Raw genomic sequence first — 13,151 nt, forward strand, 5'->3', positions numbered from 1 at the left:
GTCCAGTATATAAACCTCTGTACAACTCCTGTAAAGTTTCCTTAGTTCGAATATCAACATAGACTTGCTCTCTCGCATCTTAGACTTCACTCATTCTGATCTCAGACTTCGGTCCATCTTAGTATTGCCTTTCCTTAGGCCTAGGGAAGGATTCCCTAGGCCGACTTTCTGGTCCTCCGGATTTATCCTTCCGTCTATATCCATGCTTAGGGATTGACTCCCTAAGCTGAAGCTTTGCCTTTCCGGCACTTCCTGTCTTTCCGAGACTTCTGTCTAAACCCTGTCTATCCGACTCTACCATAGTGTAGTCTACCTCTGTTGTTTCTACTCTGGACCTTGTCCATAGTAGCCTTTCCCCTCCTGTCCTAATCCTGTCCGCTCCTCCGGTCCTCGTAAACCTTCGGACCTTCGGATGTTGTAACCTTCGGACAACACAACCTTTGGACGATGCAACCTTCAGATGTCTTAACCTTCGGACCTCCGGATGTCCTATCCTTCGGACCACTCCTCCTATCCTATCCTGCTTTGGACTCTGTCCCTTGCAGCTTATCCTCTATGTGTTTCTATCTAGGGAACTCACCTTGGGAAGTCTTACCTTCGGATCTAATACAGTAGATGAAACTCCTCCAGAAGTTTCTTGCACTCATCCAGAAGTCCTCTAGCACTCTACTAGAGTAGCCAGCCTCCAGAAGTCCTTCGGACTTCGTTGGATTCCATCTGGACTTCATTCTGAAATTGAGGGCACGTACTCGGGTAAGGGGCACAGTGCACGAGCTGAGGCCAAGCCCTTCGGATCCGTCTACCCTTGAGCTACGGTCTTAACAGAGAACCTTCCAACTCTCTGTAATTCTTTGCCTGCCTCTGTCCCAGAGGCAAGAAACAGTGATCTAATCCACCATGTCACCACCACTGTAACTGGTGAAAATCCATGGCACACTTTCAACTGTCGTTTTGACATCCTCTTCAGCAAGGATTGCCGGGATGACCAGGGCTGTCTCCATCACCTGAAACGAGGTCCCTTAGGCATGGGGTTAGTTTGCATGTACCTCAACAGCCTAAATCTTGAGGACCCATGCTTTATGCCGGATTTGATGGTTAAAAAATCACTCGCATAGTTGAAGAAGTCATTTACCTGCTGTCTCCACCACATGGATTTACTACAACTGCCCATCTTCCTAAGGCTGCCGCACCAACCACTGGACCTGAAATGATAGTGCTCCTGGCAGCCAAAGGCAAAAGAAGCAGATCCAGAAACCTGGTAAAGAGTCAGGTAATGATGATGCAGACAAAGATTACATTCCACGGAAGCCCAGAGACGTGTCAGAATCTCCCATCCACCCATACATCATGACGAAGATGGACACGAGATTCTTGACGAGTCAGATAATGCATTACCTGGCCATACAGTAAGCTTGCTTGCATCTACAAAAATGTGCCGTCTAGATACTAAGATGAATCAAGCAGAAAAAAATGGGCTCATGCTTGGAAACTCACCACGATTGACTCAGATTCAGATGCCAAGTAATGCAGTAGTCACAACAGCTGTTACAAGCAAGAAGGCATCACAAAGTCGGGCTTAAAGGGGGACCAAAGAAGGAAAAATAAGCAGAAGACTCGCACCGCTTTGACCAAACACTCGGAAAATGACTGCCAAGCGCTGAGACGATTGATGTCTCTTCAGAGGACAAATCTGACGGACAGGGTGCGCTGCGGGCGGAGTTGAAGAAGCAGAAGAGGAGTTGAGGGGTGGGGGTGAACGGGGACCTCAGTCACATACCCAAATCCACTGGCACACTCCTTGCACAAGTCTCGAGCCAGGTACAAGGTACAAGGTTAAACACTGGTTGTTTAAATGCCGGTACTGTGATCTGTCAGTGTGATTGAACTTCAAATAACACAATAGGACTCTATAGATGTTCTGTTACAGGACCCAAGTCTGTTCCATGGACTGAGGGTGCACTGATTTTTTTGACGACAAGAAACCACAGCCAAATGTTGGAAATTTTTCAACACATAGTAGACACGCCCCATGCTGACAAGTGGGAAACCACCCCCTTCTGACTCTTTGATATTGACAATGGTACCTCTTCTGCACAATACCGGAAGGATCAGCTGCTGTGAGTGCGAGGATTATGGATGACTACCTGCAAAGGGAACCAGGCCAATGTTTCCAACACGAGAGGCTTTCTGTGGCACTTGTGCGGGGTCATTGAAGACAACCTTCCGTTGGGACAACTGGTAAAACTCGGAGTTTATAATACGACTATCTCGTTTTTCAGAGGTCAGATGGGAGCTACCAAGTGATACTACTGTCCGGAAAATGGTTGGGAAAATCTTTATTGAGCTTTGTCACAATCTAGTGAAGGAACTTACTGTAAGTGAGACCTCCCATCTACACACGAGCTTTGATGATGATACATTACTATGTCACAGGCTGTAAAATCGAAGATATACTTACTTGGACTGACAACTGGACAATGAAACAAATGTGTTTTTTTACCTTCGCTGGAACAACTGCTTCATTCATTAATGACGCGTGGGTAGCTTTGCGAGCGACTTGTTGATTTTCATCACATCAAAGATAAGGAGCATGAAGGCATATATGCTGCAAAGGTGTTTGTCAAAAACAGCTGCAAGTCGTGGTGGTTTGAATAAAATAACGTTCTTTCCTCTTGTCTCACACCAGTATTCAGCCGTCCTGACTTGACCATAGTACTTCCTAGCTGTCTGCCTTGATAATGCATCATCTTGTGATATGCTTGCTTGAGCAACCGGCAAGTTTTCTTCAAGAGCGCTATGATATCCAGTTCCATGAAGGAAATGCACGAATACGGTGCATGGCACATGTGTGAACCTCGTTGTTCAAGCAATGCTAGCCAGTTTAGACAAGGCGAGGGATCCTGATGAGGAGGACTATTTTGTCCCAAACAAGCACCTTCCGTTCCATTACGACCCCAATAACGACGCTGATTTACAAGAGCTTGAGCGAGAACAAGACAGCGACAACATCGAAAATGATGATCTTGAGCTTGACGAAGAAGCCGAGAAGCTTTTGAATGAGTTCCATGGATTGAGTCCTGTAAAGAAGGTAAGTTCATTGTTTACAATCATTGATCTTAATCCAAAGTTTTTTCATAGCTTCGTGAGACTGTGAAGAAAATAGCTTCATCTCCTCAGCGACAGAAGCAGTTCCATATGATTTACAAGCAGGCCTTTGGTAACATCAAGGCACCTTCAGGGAAGCTACCGTGCACCCTGATGGTCATTCGCAATGTTGCCACTCGATGGAACTACACTCACGCCATGATACAAAGAGCACTGATGCTCGCAAGGTGAGTGTTTTGATTTCGACATGTATTAGATTTCATTACTGTACTACCAGGCAATTGAGAAATGGGTGTTCGAAAGGAAAGAGCTCCGTGATGAGCTTTATTTATCAAACCAAGAGTGGGCTTTTCTTAAGTGGCTTGCCGACATTCTCAAGATGAGTCTCGTCATACTGTAGAATATTGAATGGCACACCGAGTCAACAAAATCCTGCAGGTATTCACCAAGGTCACATTGTACATGTCACGCTCGAACACGCCAACTTTGCCATGGGCAATCCCAATGTATGACTGCATGGAAACAGCTTTGCAGTCAGCCACCTTGGACAATAATGTCAGCGGAAAACTGCAGCAAGCATGTACAGTTGGGTTGCGAAAGCTTCACCATTACTTTGACATGGCTTGACAAACCATTTCAACACTCTTGCAACTAGTTGAGTAGAGTTCTCCTAATTTATACATTAACACTGATTTTGCGCTATCCATACTTAGGTTGTCACCCAGCACTCCGCCTCAAGTGGTTCCGTAACTCGACAACGACGATACACTCAAGCAAAAATAATTTTTGAACATTTCATTGCACGCTATGAGCTTGCAACACCAGGAGTGGTTCCCGCGCATCTCACATGCCTCCACCATTAGCTTCTCCTGATGAAGATCTTTTCTTTCGTCACTGATTAATTTGCGTCCTGATGGAAAATCCCCCACAACATCGACAGCACCCATCCAGTCTGAGTTCGAGTGCTATGCCGTCCTTGCACAGGGTGCCAAGGACCCAAATGCCTTGAGCATGCCTCTTATATGGTGGAAGGTACACTTTTTTCTTATTTCAGACTTGAAAAACTAGTTGACTATCTATGAAGGACCATTCTCATGAATTTCCGACTCTCTCTCGCATCGCGCATGATGTCCTTGCCATTCCAGGTGCCATTTCTCCCGTCGAGCAGCTCTTTTCAAAGTCATGCCACTTGTGTACTGACCAGCGGTCTTCCCTTGCTGCGGCCACTGTGACACAGTCAATGTGTGCGAAGCTATGACCCAGCAGGGTCTCTTTGATTTCAACAAGTAAAACATAATTGTGTATAAACTGTTTAAACCATTTACAAATGTCTACTTACTGTTTATGTTTATTTACTCAAAAATTGTACACGTAAACTAAACGGTTGGAGCCTTAGTTCTCAAGACATGATTGGTCATACTTGAATGTGACTCAGTGTCTTGAGAACGCACTTCCTGATCTCCAGCTCAGAGCAAATAGTAAGCTCTGGGTCATGCAATTTTTGTGATGTAAGCATTCGATACCATGGCAAAGCAGTGTTGTTACTAACCTGTTAAATCAGTTATAACTTAACCCGGTTATGACCGGTTAAGAGGTTAGTTAAATGGATCTGTGATTTTGGGAGGGTTAGTAGGGTTAATGTACTAGGAGTTAATTGGGTTAATTGGGGGTTACCAAACTTTTAATCATTATCATCAATCTCTCCGATTCTCTCTGTGCCAGCATCCTGGGACTGTATTATCTCTCCAAGCCGCTCCGATGGGTAGGGAGAAGTCCTGGCTGTGGGATCATTTTCATCAGGGGACTGCGAAGGTTGACAAAGTGCACTGGCAAGCATGCTGTAAATATTGTGTCAATGTGAAGGCTAAAGATCTCGCAAATGCTGATCAACAGGCTGTTGCACACAGAATACTGCAGGCTGTCAGAACTTTCACAATTTTGATACAGGAAGGTGAGTTTTTGTCAATTGATGCCATGTAACATAAATGATTAATGTATACCATATAATGGACTCAAACCGCATGCGATAATGTCCCTTATATTGCCGGAAAGGTCGAAATCATGGCAAAAGGAATACATATCGGGGTTAGGACAAGTAGTTGAGGTTGAGGATGACATCTCAGGCATTTCGGATTCAGAAAGTAGCAGGCAGCGACAAATTCGTTGCTTCTTCAGTCAGAAGAGAATGTTTTGCATCCGTGACATGTTCAATTGGTCTGTTGAGGTTGGATGGGATGAGTTTTGGTTCCAGGGTGTGAAAAACATGGAGAGTGAGGCTTTATTCTACGAGCTAATGTCACGCCTGCCTGAGGATGAAAAAAGTACAAGTAGGAATGTCCCAGGGGAGTCATCAGGCATGGGAAATAGTCCATTGAGTTCAATCTGTGACAGATGTGATAAGTGAAGGCTTTCAGATGTGGCACAAGGGATTACTAAGACGCTCGAATAACTAGATACAAGTCAAGTAGATTCAAGAACGCCAAAGATACAAACAATGAGGAGCGACTCGTCTTATACTAGGTAAGGTGCTAGGCTTATATACTTTAGAATAGGCAGCTGATAAAGTAAATGTTTCAGATAATGTGACTTCCGAGTCTCCCGATTCTGCAATACGATCCAGTCCAAAGGCAGACATCACATACCCCCCTTCAGAGGTCGTCCTGCGACCTCTCACTTCTTTGGGATGCGGCCCTTGGCTTTGGCAGCGCACGCTTCAGTGGTAGCTTTGGTGGACTCCAACATCTCTGTGTCCGGGTTCTCTGGTGGCGATGGTAATTCAGGAGGTGAGTGGAGGGAGCCTGAGGAGTGGAGTTGGAGTTGGAGGCAGGAGTAGGAGGAGTACTGTTGGACGGGCCTGTGAGGGCATTAGTCATGGCCTTGGAGGGTGCGAAGGGTTTCATAGCATCATCATCCTCCCGTTTCTGACATTTGGCCTGCCTCTTGGTTACCCCTTTCTCTCTCCACTGTCGCTGTTTCTTGATATGCTCAAGGTTGTCCCACAGCGCCTCATCCATCAGGTCGCTTCTCTGGGAGTCCAGTCATTTACCCCCAGCGTCCTCTCGGGGGTCCCGGGGTGCAGACGAGGTACGTCGTGTAGCTTCGAGTCCCACTAACTCAGCTAGAGCAGGAGGATGGCCAGTAATTTGTACACTCACCTCACCTTCCGGAATGAAGGCGACTTGGATGCTGTTCCCCACGTTGGTGTTCAGCGCAATGGCAAATTCATCGTATCCGACGGGGGAAGGGATGGAGCTAGGAGTGGCTCCCCACGGAGGTCTGCCTCATGCTGGAGATACATCGGAGTTGGTTGAGACTGACGAGTAGGGTGACGTTGGGACTATGGTGGTCAGGGAGTATGAAGTGTTCGATGCCCGCTGATACTAGCATTGGGACAGGAATGGGAATAGTGCGTGGTGTGGAAGACATAGTGCGTGGTGATGGTCGAAAGGAAGTGGAAGGAAAGTGGTCATGTCGAGCGGGGGTCTTGAAGTAGTCCTCAGATAGGCCCATACCCCCAAGAAACACATGATAGTGCTCGACAGACGGTGCCTCGTTGCCACCTGCCAGGTTGGCGATGGTGTCAATCCCTATGACATCAAAATAGTCTTGCAAAGCGCCGAGGTGATCGACTTGGTCGTAGGGAGCCAAGTTATGTCACCGGCCTTCCACTTTACCTCGAACACTGCATCTGATCTATTCCCTTTATGGGACAGAATGCGATCCACAGCCCATTCCTTTTCCTGGGTCTCGAACTCAGCAACTTGATTATCCATTTGACCAGGGAACAACCGATCGTTGCTGGGGGCGTGAATCTGCAGATACGACGAGTGAAACACGTCATGAATTACTCGCTGCTTGAGACGACTGGGTAGCTCTATGCTGAAGGAGTTGTTCCAGAAATCATCGAGGATTTGATAGGGTCCCACAAACTTAGGTAGGAGCTTCCTGGCTAGTCCCTTTGGGAAACTCAGGTTCTTGTCAAAATATAGACCAGGTCTCCTTTGTTGAAAGGGCAGGGATGCCGCTTCTTATTGGCGTCCTGTGTCTGCTTCATGCGAGCATTGATTATGCTATCGTGAGCCTCCATAATGCCTTGTTTCATTTTCTGCAAGTACACTCTGACTCCAGGATACTCCGTTTCGAGTGGGTCATCCCAAATCATGGCTCTAGGTCATTGACCAGAGTTTTTTCAAAAGGTGAGTGTTGTGTAGACTCCGAGCTCGCTATGTTGATTGTGAATTCTATTGCAGGGAGTTTTGGTACCCAATCCCTTTGGTTCGGAGCTATGCATGCTCTTAGCATCTGCACTACAGTTCTATTGGCCCGTTCTGTGGACCCGTCAGTTTCAGGGTGGTAAGCACTCGAATCTTTTGTTTAGCGCCAATGAGCTTATTAAATTGGTCCAGAACGCGCTAGTGAATAGCACGTCCCTATCACTGATGATATACTTAGGTACAACATGGTACTTGTATACCTCTGCAAAGACTAACTCTGCAATCTCTTTGGCCGTATAGGTTGTTTGGCTTGGTACCAAGTGTACCATCTCACTGAACAGGTCTATTATCACTGTAATCAAGTCGTACTCCCCATTTCTGTCCTTGGACAGCGGTAGGGGACCCAGGAAGTCAATACCAATGGCCTCCCAAGGTTTGGATGGAACTGGTAAGATGTTTAGTAAACCATAAGGTTTCTGGTTGGATGGTTTGCTCGTCTGACAAAGTGGACACGTCTCACAGAATGTGTTGGAAGGGGCACACCCAGCCGACGACGAGACAAGCAAAACACCAGGTGGTGGTAGAAGACTGAAGACCTAACCCTAAAAACATGCACTATCTATGGACTATGCGACTCCTGAGACCTCTGAAGACCTCTGACACCCCTCTCTGAAGACCCTGAGGCCAAACCTTCCTACTACAGCGTGTACATCTCGTACCATCGTTTTCCACCAGACTCAGTCCCTTAAATAGGTAAGTGCCTTTTGTGTGCCCAGATGAGCAAGTAAGGAATGAGCTTGGCTAATGATCTTCTCTTGTAGCCGTCTTCCTTCGACCTTTATGTCAGGGATGCATAGTAGAACCCTGTTGTTTAGTCGGATGCGGACAACCTCGTCGTCAACTTTGAAGTTGCGAAAGTGTTTTGGTGAGTCCATCACTTTCTGAAAGAATGGGTCAAGGTGATATTGACCCTTGATGTCTTCTAGCGTTTTGTCCTCATCTAGACCCAAGTGTGTCAGGATTTGAGCAAGTGGAATGAATCGTTCCTCGTGCTCCTCAGTGGGCTCTCGTGTTGTCAAGTCAGGGAGGTGAGTGTCATCTCCCTTTCCCTCCTTCTTTAATTCACCAGGGCCACGCAGAACGAAATGATTGTGCACCCTTCTGGCAAACTCAGCCGAAGTGTCAGGCCTTCCTGTTTCCGCGGGTGGCACAGTCACCTTCTTTTGCCCCACTGGGTGACCTGCCTTATCAGATTCGCCCAGTATTGGTCGTTGGTTCCCCCCAGAAGAAGCTCCTGAGGAGTTATTCGACACATGGTGCCCGGCCTCCTTGGCTGACTTGGGAGTGGTGACCTGCCATCCCGCAGGCAACCAGGCTGGGGTGACTGCTGGACATGCAGCAACCCTTGCACTCCGTCGTGTCGTAGTCGCCAGCGCCTCTCCACCGACCATAAGAGGCATGGAGATGAGGTGGGCCAGCGAGCTAGGCAGACCTCCACAGCATTGAACTCCATGTGCTCTGTCCGAGCACGGACAGTGCTGGCGCGTTGAATGCATACATTCGAGATAGGGCATCAGGAAGGAGGTTCTCCTCCCCGGGTATGTACTTGACCTCAAATTCAAATTCGCCAATCTTTTCTATCCAGCACGCCTGACGCCCACTGACATTTTTTTTTAGCAGATGGATCAAACCTTTGTGGTTCGTCAGCCACGTGAAGCAGGCACCCTGGAGGATATCACGATGGCGAAGCATTGTCTCAACCCCGGCCAGCATTTCCTGTTCGTGGACGGCGTAATTTCGCTGGGCCGAAGATAGTTTGGCTGAGAAAAAGGCAGCTTTAGCTGACTTCCAGTCTGCGCCCTGTGCCACAATGCCACCTATGCCACCAAGACAGGTGTCCGTCATCACAAAGATGTGAGGTGCATCCTTACCATACTGCAGGGGTACCCGACAATGTGGCTTACAGGTCGCCACATACTGTTTCACTTCCTCAAAAGCACGCTGCTGAGTGAAGTCCCACCTAAAAGGTACGGCATCCCCCGTTATCTCAGACAGCACACCTAATGGTATTCGAACCTTGTAGATGTCATCCGCGAGGTACCCCACTGAGCCGATGAACCCTCAACAGAGGTCGTGGTTTGTCGGGACCTTCCAGTTCAACACACGGTCCACTTTCTCTGGGTCCATCCTAATCCCGTTATTATCCACAATACGGCCTAGGATTTTCACTTCCTTGCACAGGAACTTCAGCTTCTTTTCGCTAAGGTAGAGTTTCTCCCTTTCTAATATTTGCAGCACCGTTTTGACGTGCTCAATGTGCTCTGCCAGGGTGTCTGAATAGAAAATAATATCATCAAGATAGACATCCATCCACTTCCCTAGGTATTCACCAAACAGGTAGTTCATCACTGCCTGGTATGTTGCTGGCACGTTGCAATCGCCCTGTTGCAGGACGTGACTGACCATGTTGCCGTCTGGGGTGGTCATTGCAGTTCGAGGTACGTGTTCAGGTATCACTCTGATCTGTTCGTAGGCATCCTGACCATCCATCAGCGAGCGATAAGGCTTCTGCGCCACGCACCGCAATATGCCCTCCATGTCAGGCAGAGGTGAGGTCAGCTTCTGTGTGTTCTTATTCCATTCTCTTAGTTCCACAACAGTGCATAGGCGATCGGACCCAGGTTTTCGGATGAACAACATCGGCACTGTGTTACCAGCGCTTGTCACCTGCCATCAGCCTGAGGCCAAGTAGGATTTCCTCTTCTCTGCCCATTGGGGCCTCAGTGGTTCAGGACATCATGATGGCCACCACGGGTATATTTTCTTTTCATCTATCAGGGGAATAGTGTGGTCAATCGCCCTTAAGGAGGTAAGCTCGTTTCACTAGCTTTCGCACACAAAGGTTGCGCTAAATCCCACAGGTGATCCCGTACCCTCTCGAGGTTCTCCTCATGTATTTACGTGGCTCGTGACTCCAAAGTCGTCACCTCACTCCCTTTCATCAGTAGAGGTGCTGCGCTCCAAATTACCACTCTAGGTGGATTCAACCCCATCATCACCTTGTGCTGGTATAAGAATGGGGTCCCGAGGACTAAATCATAGTTCTGCAGGTTTATGACGTCGAAGTACCGGTCCTCCTTGATAGTCTGGTACTCCATTTGGACTCTGGTCCCAAAGTTCACCTTTGATCGTGATCCCTGGATTGCCAACTGGACTACAATCGGCTTGGTGAGTTCTTTCCAAGGCACCTTTAATTGCTCTGCCAGGGTTACTGACATGAAGTCAGATAAAGATCCAGAGTCAATGAGCGCCCGTGCTGGGCTCCCATTGATATGTACTATAACTACCACTGGTTTAGGTATGAGTCGTTTAAAGTCCTTTGTTATCGCTGACCCTCGTTGCAAGGCCGGATAAGTTCCTGCTGGGATTTGCTGCCCATTCAGCTCCAGGGCAAACAGGTGTGCCTCATCATATCACAACTTCGCATCAGGTGAGGGAGTGTATATCTTCCGGGCTACCTCTTCCAGCTGACACTCTACTGGTGACAGTGGGCCTCTGTCCAACAGTCTAAGTATGTTGGCTTCCTGTGTGTTCCCCGTTAATCGGTCGCAGAGTTCATCGTGAGCACCCTGCAGACGCTTTTCGTACCATTGGGCTAATTGAAACTTCTCGTTCAACAACAGGTCTACCGGTGTTGTGTTCAAGCTCGGGCTAGCCTTGCAGAACCCCATTTCACTATAGGAGTCAAGCAGCCTAGAAGTCCACATCACATCCATACATCACTTCCTTGCAAAGTCTCAACTCACTCAACTCTTCCATGTCGCACCGGTCTATGTCTGACTCAGCTGATACAGATCCGCGGCCTCGGTCTCTTGCAGAGAGCCAGGGTTGTCTTTACTGTCCCTTATTCATTGATTCGGCCTTCGCGCACTTCGGCTGACCGTTCCATCCCATTGGTACCGAATCCTCCCATGTCCTGCCCATGTCCACCTATCTCAATTGGTGCGTTTTAAGCTTATTTTACCGTTACTGAACGAACAGCATGTGTTATTACATGTATTCCCATGGCTGCAGCACTCACGAGCCTTATTACATATTGACCTGAGTACCTCGTGTTTCTACTACTCTTGCCTGTGTGATTCCGGACATTCACACAGTTAGATAAATAGGACTCAAGTTTCATATTATCACTTACTTCCCTTCCTTGGACATACCTGGTACCATTGTAGGAGTCACCTTAGTTAGTCTTTGATTGTGCAATTGATCCTCCTTGCTTTTATCATCGGATGTGCCTTGACCGCTCTAAGTGCACTCTATCTAAGGTTTCTTTACCTAGGCCTTGTGAGATCCGGACCGCTACTGGTAGTCTTACATTGGCAACCCATACCTAGACTCTCCTTACCTCAGCCTAGACTTACCTGCCGCTCATCAGCATCAGACTCCTCACCTTGCATTGGTGTCTCGCGTCGGTGTCCCTCTTCGGCATCTTGCATTGGGTGTACCATCGGTATCCCACATTGCGTCGTCGGATATTCTCGGACTCGGACCTTTGGTCGTCGGAACATCTCAGGTCTTAGATCTTAGTTTCTTCCTTTCTCTTCCCTCGCACTATTAGAAGGAAGTGCTTCAATAGCAGTCCCCTTGGGTCGACGTACTGCACTCACACCCATTAGGATTTAGTAAGTTAGTTGGTATATCTAGCTGACTACTATTTCTTTCACCACACCGGTACGACAGTATTAAAGGCCCGTACGCGGTCTCTAATCTCATATGTTCCATCCAGTTGACGTAAACACTCAAAGCGATTTAGCTGCCCATAATCTGCGCTGTCCCCAGGATAACGCCCTCAATTAGTTAACAGCTGTTCTGCTCGTGTGGCGAGAGGAGTGTCCATGGTGAGTTTCCCCCCATCCAGTCCCTGTATCCACTGTCTGACGAACTCTGGGTCTAGGCCCCTGAGTTCTCCAACTTGTTGTGCATACCAGTCAGTTAATGGGAAGTATGGGTTCAGCAACAACGAGGTAGGTACAGTTACTTCTGGATTTCTCTGATCCTCTCGGTCTATGATGGCATGCTCCTTTTCTGACACCCAATAGACCGTGAACCGTTCAAGGGGAATGGGCATAAAAGGGTTATCGTCGCCAGGGTAGAATCCCCTGTTTAACATGTATTTGGCCCGCATGGCCAAGGGATCTCCCATGGTGTCTGGCCTGGCTCCTTGAGCCTCCCAGTCTCCTCTCTGGCTGTTCTGTGTCGTGTGTAGCACTGTTGGTGCTTTAGTTCTCCTTATAGGTTTTATAGGTTTTCTTTCGTCTAGCTGAATACATCCCCATAACAGAGCTTTTTAGTGCCCCAAAGGGGGTAGCATGATTAGACTCCATTGCCTCAATGTGTCGCCGGCGGTCGATCTCTTCAAGATTAACCTCAATACTATTTGCCTAGAGCTGCAGGTGCCTGCACCTGTTTTCTTCATGTGAGTCCTTTCTGGGCAATTCCTGGAGATGTGCCCTGGCTGATGACACACATAACATAGCCCTTCGGGCCTGATGGTCTTTCTCCACCTGGCTTAATTTATCGTTCCTTCGCTCAGGTAGTGAGGTTCGACCTCTTCCACCCTCTCGTTGCGGTTTATGGGTGTTGGGGTTGTCAACTCCCCCTTCGGTTCGTGGGTTATCACATTCACCATGTCGCCTCAGGTTCCTGTTCCCTTGACGGAATGGGTCACTGTCCTGATTTCGAGGTCTGTCCCCGTTTCGTCGCGTCACAGGCTGATACTACTTGAGCCAGCTGTGTTTGGAGGATTCTGGGGCCTGTCTTTGCCTCGCCGCTCCC

General features: G+C 48.0%; 2 protein-coding genes across 2 annotated transcripts; both read left to right on the top strand.

Annotated features, from left to right (window-relative positions):
• Positions 1–2,869: 2,869 nt before the first annotated feature.
• On the top strand, positions 2,870–3,505 carry DFJ58DRAFT_736559 (uncharacterized protein; the record flags this gene model as incomplete). The annotated part of the gene is made up of 4 exons (XM_041386812.1): positions 2,870–3,088; positions 3,139–3,261; positions 3,315–3,332; positions 3,383–3,505. The coding sequence occupies 4 exons, from the start codon at positions 2,870–2,872 to the stop codon at positions 3,503–3,505; spliced, it is 483 nt and encodes a 160-aa protein (XP_041235626.1).
• A 1,629-nt stretch (positions 3,506–5,134) lies between these two features.
• DFJ58DRAFT_671289 (uncharacterized protein) lies at positions 5,135–5,509 on the top strand (the record flags this gene model as incomplete). Its single annotated transcript, XM_041382941.1, has 1 exon — positions 5,135–5,509. The coding sequence occupies one exon, from the start codon at positions 5,135–5,137 to the stop codon at positions 5,507–5,509; it is 375 nt and encodes a 124-aa protein (XP_041235627.1).
• Positions 5,510–13,151: the final 7,642 nt, after the last annotated feature.

The sequence above is a fragment of the Suillus subalutaceus genome, assembly GCF_016647625.1.
Source record: "Suillus subalutaceus strain FC151 chromosome Unknown DFJ58scaffold_277, whole genome shotgun sequence".
In the NCBI taxonomy this organism is placed as follows: Eukaryota; Fungi; Basidiomycota; class Agaricomycetes; order Boletales; family Suillaceae; genus Suillus; species Suillus subalutaceus.